This window comes from Protopterus annectens, chromosome 9.part0 (genome assembly GCF_019279795.1).
Source record: "Protopterus annectens isolate FY-2018-M chromosome 9.part0, PAN1.0, whole genome shotgun sequence".
In the NCBI taxonomy this organism is placed as follows: Eukaryota; Metazoa; Chordata; order Ceratodontiformes; family Protopteridae; genus Protopterus; species Protopterus annectens.
In genome coordinates, this window is record NC_056743.1 from 1,400,414,737 (window position 1) to 1,400,427,717 (window position 12,981).

A 12,981-nucleotide genomic window follows, 5' to 3' on the forward strand; every position below is an offset into this window, starting at 1 on the left:
ACACACACACACACACACATACACCATACCCGTAAACATCTTAACTCAAGAAATCTGGAAAAAGTCTACAATAATGTGGGAGCAAAGGCCCAAAAATATGGGCACATTTTAAATATTTCTTTTATGAACCTATAAAATTGCTAGAATAACAGGATTTCTGTTAGCATCCATTTTCTGAAGGATATGAAGTGTGAAGCTCAAATTTAGGCCATTATTAATGATTTTAGTCCTCGGTGATTTGCCAGAAAACCATAAAAACTTTATGAGGAATAAACCAAAAGTATGAGGCAAAAATTTGGACATTCTGTGAAAATCTGGGCATAAGAGAGGGATCACACACACACACACACACACACACACACACACACACACACACACACACACACACACACACACACACACACACACACACACACACACACACACACACACACACACACACACGTTTGTGAGCATGAATGTGTGCATATATGTGCAGATTTATTTGTACATATAATTAGATATTAATTATGTAGTTATGTATGTATCTAGCTACTGTCTTGCAATCAACATCTCTCTGTCTAGCTAGTTAACTTGCTAGCTATTTATGTCTATGTCTGCCATCTATCTTTCTATCTATCTATCTATCTATCTATCTATCTATCTATCTATCTATCTATCTATCTATCTATCTATCTTTCTGTCTCCCTGTCTGTCTATTTTTATCTCACGGGTTCTGCTTTAGAGGGGAAACCCTGATGTAATTAGTATGCGTAAAAAAGTTTTAAGTATAATTTATTTTAATGACTACTGATTTAATTGCATGCCTACATTCTATTTTTACTTTTGAAAGCAGTATTGCTGAGAAATAAAATGCTTATGATCAACTATGTTTTACACTGCTGTGTATTGCATACTGTCATTAAAAAATGATCATAAAGTAATATATATGATAATTTATTTTATCCATCTTTCTAGCAAATACAGTATGTGTATATATTTTGTCATCAATCTGCCGCTATCACAAGGAAGTTATTTTCATTTCAGAATTAGAATCTAGTGACCAAAAGAAAGGAAAGATCTTTTCAGTAAATGAATGTTTAAATGTGCATAGAGTGGTTCCATCTTCTGCATTTTCGATGGTAATATCCCCTGCATTATAGTCTAGATATATAAAGATTTTCTTTGGTGAGTCTTTGAGATGGAGGTATTGTTTCCCAGCACAATAGTCACTTTCCCACCTTCTCATAGTCCAGCACCCATCCTCTGGTATGAGATCAAATCCTCCTTTTCTTCTGAGGTTTTCATTAGCAACCCCAATAGCCCAACGAGTGCCATCTCCAACCTCAACCTCCCATATGTGCCTTCCATGCGCAAATCCTTCAGTGCTCAGTACAGCAGGTTCAATGTCAAACCTCTCAGGATTATCAGCACGATTTAATTTTATGTCTCCCCATCTTAAACTTCTGTTTCCATCAGAGAGTATGAGTCGTGGGTGAGCACTGTTTTCATCTAGAATAAGAGATGGTATACCTAAACAGAAAAGAAAGGAAAATAATGAATGAATGGAGACATTTGCACAGCATCACTGAATGTAACTGCATAATGTAAATTAATTAAGGTGCACTGGGGAAATTAGCTGGTGGCGGAGAAGTAGTAGAAGATGAAAACACTTTTATGCATTTAAGCAAAATCAAATCAATGAAAAAGCATATCAGTTTTTGAAACAGAACAGGGAAAACACTAGATTAAAGCTTGTGAACAGTGTTATACCAGTTACTAGCTGTTAGTTTTTATATATCATTACCAACATGGGATTACTGTACTTATTTTCACACTCTAGAATAACCCGGAGAAGTTTTCATCTGCATTCAAACTGCAGCATAAAATGAATCATTCATTCATTTAGAGTCCATATGATGTGTTAACACTAACAGGGAAGGTGCTATAACCAGTGACTTTCTAAACCAGTCTATAATTTATATTACTATATTCGTTCATCAGCCATCCAAACCTAAATATGAACAACATGAATCTGGACTTCCTTCTATGGGGCTTCTCAATCTAATACCATTTGTATGCTTTCCTATGTGGTCTGAAGACTTCTTATCAGTACTTTCATACAGTTCCCAGCACAGACACTGCTGCATAGTTGTCCCATGGATCTCTGCAGGTAATAGTTCATTTCAATTTATATTTGCTGTTTTTTGTGGACTGAACTAGCTGCAAAGCTGCCATGTTAAGATCTATAACAGCAGAACTTTGTCACAGCATCTTTCCCCTACACTAATGCATGCACATGCAAGAGTATGAGACAAGAATGGAGACTAACACACACACACACACACACACACACACACACACACACACACACACACACACACACACACACACACACACACACACACACACACACACACACATGCATGTATGTATTTATATACTCATGTAACTTAGCTCCCCCTTTCCAACAGATTTACTAAACTCCTGTGTAGGACTAGCGTATTCCTGCATGGAAGCGGATGCTTAGGAGCAGGATGGCAGTGCGCCATACATATTAATGAAGGCACACTGCCCAACCTCCTAGGCATACATGGAGCGTGTACGAGTGCAGGGGATGTGTCTGAGAGCAGAGCACTTAGAATAAACATGCCCCTGAAAAGTAGAACAGTAGAAAGTGGAAATAAATGAGCAAGGCCACTCATAGGTGTCCGCATATCCCCACCAATAGTTCCCCATGCGTACAACAGCAACAAGACATAAAAATGAAAAGAAGAACCCCCCCCCCATATTGTTGTCCAAAGCTCAGAGTACAGCTAACCATAGGTGTGCGGGTGTGCCCATTGCTCAGCCACGGTGAAAGCAGCCCAAAAGGCTGAAGAGGATAACAAGGATGATATATGCAAATAAAGCACGTCAGCAATAGTGTAGTGGGCAGAGTGTTCACCTAATAAAGAGGCATTCCCAGTTCGAGTCCCATCGCAGCACAGTCTATTTTTCATGGCAAAGCATGGTATAAGCAATATTTGTAATGCAAAACCCATTAAATAACATAATTTTTATGAACAGGAGTACTGCAGGAAATGCACATGTGAAGAGGCAGTATCATAATGAACAAGCCAGCAGTAAGCAGGCATAAGCACAGATAAGCAGTAGTAAGCATATGTAAGCACTAGTAAGCGTGTGCAAGTGCATTTGTGTGGGGTTAAGCACTGCTGACACAGATTAAGCAAAGGAGAAGCTAACTGGGTGTAAGACACTGTGACTGGAAGTCAGCAGTGCTTACCTCTGTCCAAACCCGCTTACAACTGCTTGAAAGTGCCTTAAGTACACCGTATCCAATGGCCGGTGTTCAGTCCAGCAACAAAACAAGCAGCTACTTCAAGGCCGGAACCCAGGACCATACACACCATAGACAAAACAATTTTCCACTAAGCCATGCCAGATATGCATAAATCATATGCTGTCAGAAACATAACCCCAACCCAGTCATGCAACAGTACAGAGAATGTATACCTGCAGCTAGATGGGCATGTGTGTGCTAATATATCACTACCTAAACATATACAACATATCTATAGATGTAGTCACATATATATATATATATATATATATATATATATATATATATATATATATATATATATATATACAAATATATGAACAGATATACATGCAAATGCCATCAATTACACATATATATATGAACAACATGAATCTGGACTTCCTTCTATGGGGCTTCTCAATCTAATACCATTTGTATGCTTTCCTATGTGGTCTGAAGACTTCTTATCAGTACTTTCATATACAGATATATGTCTCCATAGGTATATAAGGACATAGTTAGAAATATGTAAGCAAATATATATATACCCACAGAGGTATATATTGCCAGACATCTGTAGATACCAAAGGTAAATGAACAGAAACATATATGTCCACATGCAGCATCAATAGGCCTGAGAGGCCCCAAACAATATACGTCACATACGAACTTGCATAACCCCCACCCAGCCAAACACATTCTCCCTGCAATACACTACCAAGCTCATAGTATTATACATCTGTCATTGAACTAGGGAATTAAATTAGCCCTCTGTTAAGTTTCACATGTCGACATCACATACACCTTTCCCCCACCCACTAGGCGGGCCAAACAGTACAGGCCCATCCAACCCAGGCCATCCCCAACCCATACACGCATAACCCACAGTTCCGCTTCCCCCCCACCCGCAGCACACATGCAGCCACTATCCCTACCCTGGTTACTGGCCCATAGCTACCACACCACCACACATTGCCCCCCCATCCCCCTTGGGACCCATCCCGTATGATGTCCCAACCCAAGTATCCTAGGTGTGGCACACGCCATAGGCCATGCACATAGACAGGGGTACCTGTGTAACCCTGGGTGTAGACGAAGGTTGAATACCCAATGTTTGGATTATCCCACATGGGACGAATTTATTCCTGGTACTAACAATAGATTTTACGTGTGACTCTGTGTACACAAATTAATTTAGATATAGGTATTGCAAAGCATACATGGCACACAAGGTTGGCACATGAAACACAGTATCCAGCAATACCAGTCAACATTACAGGACATGTAGCTAAATATGTAGAGGTATATGTGTTTGCATATATACCCATAACTATATAGATATAATATAGATATATACCTCCCCCTCTCTGTAGTACAAATGTATACATACATAGACAGACATATATATAAATACCCACATATAGATATATACGTATGCAGACACCCATACATCCACATGTTGTTGTTGTGTCTTTCGGCTTTTCCTGGTTAGGGGTCGCCACAGCAGAACTCCGGTCCACTAATGATTGGCAGTAGATTTTTATGTGCCAAGTTGTCGGCCCTGACGCACAACCTTCAACTAAGGTACACCCATTCATGCATGTCTCCACACAGAAGACGCTCTAGCTGAGAATCGAACAGGACAACGTCTTACTGGGAATTGACAACGCTACCTCAGCACCACCACCACAGTTCCCATACATGCATTTAGATATATATACATCAATATATATATATATATATATATATATATATATATATATATATATATATATATATATATATATATATATATATGTGTATGCAGACATATGCATATAGGTTCATAGGTTCATAGGTTGATACGAGGCTATCTGCCCTAGGGCATTTATAAGCCTAGCCAGAGTGTGTTTGGCTTTCACCACCCTTTTGAGGTTGGTTTACTGTGGCTCTGTCTAGTAGGGACACAGAATAGATCCAAGGGGTAAACCTACGATCTCCCATCCACTCGTCAAGATTTCTCTTGAAGAGGTTAATTGAGGGACTCTGCCTAACATGGATTGGGATTTTTTTCCTGAGTGAGGGGAGCCTCTATGATATGAATCTGTCCCTCCAGCATGTCCTATTTATTTCTGTGCTGAGGTTTAAGTCCCTGGAGCGTGTAGCTCTAAGGGATTTGGATTTCCTGAGGTGGAGCATGTCCATTAATTCTGGGTTGGACATAGCTTTATACGTCAGGCACAGATCACCTCTGAGTAGGCGGTAAGCAACTGACTAGAGCTGGAGTTTCTTTAGCCTAACTGCGTAGTGCATCTGTTTGAGTCCCTTGATCCTCTTGGTGAGGTACTTTTGGGGTCTTTCCAGTTGCTGCAGGTGTCGGGTAAGGTACATCCCAAATGGGGCATTGTATTCAATTATGGGCCTGATGAGTGATGAGTAGAGGGGCACAATGACCTCTCTTGATCTAGATGTGAACCCTTTCCTGATAAGGTGGGCTATATAGAAGGTCTTTCTAACCACTTTGGCAATGTGATTGTCAAAGGAGAGATTGCTATCTACTTGGGTCCCCAAATCCCTAATTACTTCTTCCGTACTTAATGGATTACCACCTATGTGGTAATTTGTGGGCACTTTGTTTTTCCCAAAGGGGATGACTATGCACATTTTGGCATTTAGCTTTAGGCCATGGCTCTGGCACCAGTTATCCATCTCTGTGAGACCCTTTTGGAGGATGCTTGTGTCAGTCGGCGAGTCGATTATGGCACCCAGTTTGCAGTCATCTGCGAACTTGGTCAGCCATAGTCCTCCCATGTTAGCCTGTACCTCAGAGAAATATATACCGAACAAGAGAGGTCCCAGGCCTGAGCCTTTCGGGATGCCACTTGTAACTGGTTTAGAGTCTGACATGGCACCTGCAATTCTGACCATGCGGGTTCTATCCCTGACCCAGTTTGCAACCCATCTTGTGACATAGGGGTTGATATTTAAGCTGGTGAGCTTATTTATGATGTCCGAGTGGGGTATTGTGTCGAAGGCTTTTGCGAGGTCCAGGTAGGCTGTGTGGACTACCTTCCCTTCATCTATGGCCTTGGTGACTGTTTCAAAGAAGTCAACCGGGTTCAAGAGGCAAGATCTGCCCTTAACAAAGCCGAATTGGGAAGGATCCAGTGTTTGGAGGTTCCCAATGTCTTTGTTTATGAGTTTCATGATGATATGTTCCATAGCTTTGCAGACCAGGTTAGTCAGGCTTATAGGGCGATAGTTTCCGGGGTCTGTTGTGGCACCACCTTTGTGGAGTGGGACCACTGTTGCTGTACGCCATTCCTTGGGTACATATCCTATAGTAAGGCTGAGATTGAACAGTGACTTTATGTGAGGGTTCAGTTCTTCTTGGAGTTCATGTAAGACGCAGCCCGGGACACCGTCCGGTCCCATTGATGCTGTGTTTTTTGCTTTGGAGAGGGCAGCTCTCACCTGTGCATCTGTGATGTCAGGGAGGCTACACTCTGTTGGGATAGACATTTGTACTTTTGGGGGGGAAGGGGGGAGAAGTTTGCACTGAACCTGTCTGCCAGGATGTTGGCAATGTCTGTGGGTTCAGTGTATTTTTTGTCATTTTGAACTAACTCAGAGCATATCTGGGAGTTGCCACCCAGGTTCCTGACATAGGTTCATAGGTTCATAGGTTTATACTAGGCTATCTGCCCTAAGGCATTTATAAGCCTAGCCCAAATTTTTGTGGCTTACGCCACCCCTTATATGAAAAAATACTGTGCCCATTAGTTTGTTGTGCCTCTGTCCAGCAGTGACACAGAGATGATTCCCGGGGTAAACCTACGATCTCCCATCCACAGGTCAAGATTTCTCTTGAACAGAGCCAGCGAGGTGCTCTGCCTCACATGGACCGGGATTTTATTCCACAGCATAGGGAGTCTCTGAGTGATAAATCTATCCCTCCAGCACATCCTATTTATATCCGTGCTAAGGTTTAAGTCGCTTGCTCTAGTGGTTTTGGTGGATTTGGATTTTTTGAGGTGGAGCATGTCCATTAATTCCGGGTTGGACATGGCCTTGTATGTCAGGCACATGTCACCTCTGAGCAGACGGTATGCGACTGAATAGAGCTGGAGTTTCTTCAATCTGGCAGCATATGACAGATTTTGGAGTCCCTTTATCCTTTTGGTGAGGAACTTTTGGGGTCTCTCCAATTGCTGCAGATGTTGGGTGAGATACATCCCGAATGGGACATTGTACTCGATCATTGGTCTGATAAGTGAAGAGTACAGGGGAACAATGACCTCACTAGATCTGGATGTGAATCCCTTCATGATCATGACATAACTAAAGAAGGCCTTGTGATTATCTTTAGCATCTTGTGCAATTTTTCTTTTGAAGCTGGCCTTAGATGATTTTATGAGGGATCGTAGTTTCTTGCTAGTACTGATCAGAGATGCCTTCCCTTTTTGGGATTTTGCTCTATCATGTAGTAGCTTCCTCCTTCTGTTGTATAGCTTATTTATGGCTGGGGTCCACCAGACAGGTCTCCTGCCTTTGGAGGAATGAGTCTTGGTTTTATTTGGGATAGCACAGTCTATGCATTCCTGTAGGTGTCCATAGAAGGTGTTTGTAAATGATTCTGTGGTTTGGGCCATATTTGCCACTGGCCCGGGGGCTTTGAAGGATTCCACCTTGGTTTTGAGAAGTGTGAAGTTTGCTTTTGAGAAGTTCTTCACCGTGGTTTCCTTGGCTGGGGGTGGGGACGGGATATGGTTGTCCAGTGAGATTAATTTATGGTCAGATCTTATCAATGAGGGGTATACCTCTGGTATGGAACATAGAGTCCCCATGTTGGTGATGATCAGGTCCAGTATGTTTTCCCCTCTTGTGGGAGTAGTGACCAGTTGCTCCATAGCATTTGAGTTTATAAATTCTAGGAACCATTGGGCGAGGGTGTTGGGGCTTGAGTAGTGCTCCCAGTCTATGTTTGGGTAGTTGAAGTCACCCAATATAATGGTGTTTGGAGAGACATTCCTATTCTCCAGTGTTCTCAGGAAAGCTGAGTGGGGTTCCTGAGTTTGGAAGGGTGGTCTGTAGCAGGCTACAAACTGAAAGGCAGTTTTGCCCACTGTTAGTTGCACATGGATGGTCTCCTATGCTTCACGCAGTGCCACTAACCTGGAGGTGTGGGTATCTTTGATGAATATGGATACTCCCCCTCCTTTTGTGGTTCGGTCCGAGTTTTGGGGCCGAAAAGCATGGTATGAGGTATAACCTGGTAGTGCTGGGTTGCTCTCGGGAGCCTTGAACCAGGTTTCTGTTACTGCACAGATATCGATATTCTCCATACTGAGGAGAGCCTCGAGTGCATGCATCTTGAGGTTTAGACTTCTGGCGTTGAACAGCATTACCCTTAGTTTCTTTTTCTTTGTGTTGTCTATGGAGGTGGGTTTGTCTTTTGAAAAATATATGTGTGTGTGTGTGTGTCTGTGTGTGTGTGTGTGTGTGTGTGTGTGTGTGTGTGTGTTTAGATATACACAGATATATAGCTATGATATGATACAGGACTTAAGAATGACATATGTTCACAGGCCATGCCAATTGAGGTGAGGGGCCAAATCAACAAATGTGTAACACATACCATGAACCCCCCCCCAAGCCAGACAGGGGAAACATACAAACAAACACACAAACAATGTAAACAATCCACTGTTCCCCAAACCACAGGCAGGATACAACCGGGGGGGGGGGGCAGAATGGACCCGAGAAGTCTAATCTTGGATCAGAGACAGGAGCGTCCCTTGCGGGACACTCCAAAAATTGTCTTGTTATAGGAGGACACCTGTGCGATGACCTATCAAGGCAGGGCGTGTACGTACCCAGACTACAAGGGTGGGAAAGCCTGATGACCCATGGGTCGAGACAACGTATGAGATGGGTCCCGTGAAGTGGAGAGTGGGCAGTGTGCAGTGTGCAGTGGTGTGTTTAGACAAGACCTGTGCCCAGAGTAAGGATGAGTGTTGTATAGGAGGTGTGGGTGGGGGAACTATGGGTATGTAATTATGGGTCTAGGTGTGCAGGTGTTTCCTGGAGTGGTTCTATTTGGACTGCTTCAGGGATGTAAGCAATAGTGTTCACTGGGCAGAGCCACCACCCAACAAGCAGCCACTCCCGCTAAGAGTCCCACTGCAGCACAGTCTAATTTACATGGCAAAGTATGGTATAACCAGATGTATTGTTGCAAATCCCACTAAATAACACCAAAGAACATGGTTGCAACAACCCAATGTAGGCATGTAAGCCAAACTGCTTGGCATCACAAGGTTTTATTGTTGTCCTCACCCCCACCCAGGGGTGTGAGTGTCCAAACCTACCTCCAAATGCAGTGTGTATACACAGCTGTTGCCAGAGAAGAAATGGCCACCTGTGGACCTTCCCGTCAGCCTACCTGCACATCCCTGGACATTCCTCCTACTATCTGCCCCTCTGTGTGTCCCATTAACACCACGTACCTATTGACTCCTGTTTCATTACACAGTCACAGGTAGGTGTCACCCTCTTCCCCAACTATATTGGCAGAATCTGGAACCCCCTACCCACGTGTATTAGCTCAGCTGTCACACACAACACATGTACATAACACATGAAGGAACACCTCAAGCACACTTGGAGCAGCACATTCTCATCACCTGGTGAATCCCCCCCCGAACTAACGCTTCATACCCCTACACCAACTAGTGAAACTGACACCTCCTGTCCTGTCCGCATACAAATCCCAACATCCTGCATACCGTCCCTATTGCTCCAACACCAATCATACCAATGGCCTACTATACAGTTACAATGTACCTTCCTCTACCAATCTACCTACTCCTTCACTATTCACTTCTACTCTAACACACAGGTATGGCATAACTAAACCAAACCTGAATACCCGAGTGTAACCTATCCAGAATTGTTAAACTGGAATCACAGTTCACCTTAAACTGACCTATGTCAACAATCATACCTGACATGTAAACCTGATTTGCATGCATAATACCGTCATGTTAATGTGAACTAAGCATGAAGAATGTGGTATGTAGCTATGTTAAGTCTGTTACTCTCTATGAATGTGTACACCTCAGTACTATGTTTAATGTGTAGCTGGGGATTACTGTGGAGCTTCACTCCCCAGGCCACCGCTGACAATGGAGAAGCATCCAGTCTGATTGTACCAGACAACAAATGTGAACTAAATACATGAAGTAGTGCAGGGGAATGCTGCAACAAGCGAGAGTATGCTTGTTTGGGTTGCGGTAAGCAATACCCATACTGGTTAAGCAATGTGGAAGCCAACCCAGTGTAAGACGCTGTAACCAGAGGTCAGTAGATCTGAGCTGATCTGAGCCTCGTGCACACCAGCGCATATCTGCCTACACTTTCTCTACAATGCCTTAGGCCCTCTGTAGCCAACAGCTGTCATTATGCCCATTAACAAAGTAATCTGCACTCCTGGGTTCCAACCCCCCCCCCCACTCCCTGCACACTATAGTCTAAGTGAGTTACCACTAAGGCATGGCAGATACACATTCAGCTGCTGTTATCACAAACATATCATCCAGCACAGTTATTCAACAGTATAGGAAATGTATGTAGGTATGTAGATAAATACCAGCAAACATGTGCACATTGCCCAATCACAGTATTCTGAGCAGTCTATGTGTATCAATGAACTGTGCCTGTCCAAACATACTGTGAGAACAGTGGTCTTGCATAACAGTGAAGAGAAGAATGAATAACGGTGCATGCCATGGGGGCGTCTGGGCATGCTTCATGCACAGAATGTCACACCTGGGGCGCTGCTGCTTCCCGAACCCCTGGCAGGATGCTACCAGTGGGAGAAACAGTGTAGACCAGCAAAGTCTACTCATGACACAACAACAGGTCCGTCCCTGGCGGGACAAACCAAACCTTGTGGGTCACATAGGTGTTTTCACCAGTATCGTAGGAGGATCAAGGGAAGGCTCGAATGTACGTGGACTAAAGGTATGAAGAGCCTGCTGAAGCTTGGGATGAGACAGTATAATGGAGGAGTACTGACACATGCAGAGAGGGAAATGTGTGGAGGTGTGGTATGGCTGGGCTAGCAACTGGGGAATGGATGGATGCTGTGTATGTGCAGCTCAGGGGCTGGGGAAAGGGAGCATGGGTATGACATTAAGGTAGAAATATGCAAATTAAGCAGAACTGTAATAGTGTAGTGGGCAAAGCATCCGACCAATGAGCAGGCATTCCTGGTTCAGGTCCCACTGTAGCACAGTCTATTTTACATGGCAAAGCATGTTATAAACAATATTTTTGTTGCAAGACCCATGGAATAGCAGAAATATATGAACTGGAGTACCGCAAGATATGCACATGTGACGTATCAGTGTCAGATGGAAGAAGGCACTAGTAGGCAGGTTTAAGCACAAATAAGCAGTAGTAAGCATATATAAGTACTAGTAAGCATGTTTATGTGCATTTGAATGGTGGTAAGCATTACCTACACAGAATAAGCAAAGAAGAAGCTAACTGAGTGTTAGAAGTGCTTAGCTCCATGCAAACCCATGCACAAACATGTACAACTGCTTTAATGTGCCGTAATCACTCTGTACCCAATGGCCAATGTTCTGGCCAGCAACAAAATAAACAGCTCCTGCAGGTCTCAAACCAAGGACCCTGCACACCATAGCTAAAGAGATTTACCTCTAAGCCATAACAGATACAAATGAAGTTGATGTTGTCAGAAACATATCATCCAGTCCAGTCATGCAACAGCACAGAAAATGTATACCTATAGCTAGATGGATGTGTGTGTACAAATATATTACTATCTAAATAGATACAACATATCTATAGTTGTAGTCACATATATATATATATATATATATATATATATAAATATATGCATATATATATATATATATATATATATATATATATATATATATATATATATATATATACATATATTTATATATATATATATATATATATATATATATATATATATATATATATATATATATATATATATATATATATATATATATATATATATATATATATATATATATATATACAAATATATGCACAAATATACATGCAAATGCCGACAACTACACATATATATGTAAACATCTATATGTCCACATATATACAAGTTACATGTTTGTACGCAGATATATGTCTCTGTAGGTATATATGGACATAGTTAGAAATATGTCAGCAAATATATATACCCACAGAGGTATATAACACCAGACATCTGTAGATAGCAATGGTAGATTAACAGACAGACATATGTCCACATGCACTGTGAATGGGCTTGAGAGTTTCCAAGCAATATATGTCACGTACAAACTGGCATACCCCCTGCCCAGCCAAACACGTCCGCCCTGCAATACACTACCAAGCTCATTGTATTGTATGTGTGTCATTGAAATACGGATTTAAATTGGCCCTCTGTAATGTTTCACATGTTGACATCACATCGCCCTCTCCCCCACCCTCTAGGCGGGCTGAGCAGTACAGGCCTATCCAACCAAGGCCATCCCTGACCTGTACATTCATTACCCACAGTTCCACTTCCCCATACCCACTGCACACACGTAGCCACCATCCCTACCCTGGTTACCGGCCGTAGTTACCACACCACCACACATAACCCCCCTTCC

General features: G+C 42.5%; 1 protein-coding gene across 1 annotated transcript in view; it reads right to left on the reverse strand.

Annotated features, from left to right (window-relative positions):
• Nucleotides 1-610: 610 nt before the first annotated feature.
• Nucleotides 611-12,981, reverse strand: part of LOC122810686 (E3 ubiquitin-protein ligase TRIM39-like) — a 147,939-nt gene continuing 135,568 nt past the window's right edge. The window contains exon 5 of the mRNA XM_044082256.1: nt 611-1,512. Within this exon, the coding sequence (XP_043938191.1) occupies nt 1,001-1,512 (512 nt within the window). The 3' untranslated portion in view covers nt 611-1,000. The remainder of the gene's footprint in view (nt 1,513-12,981) is intronic.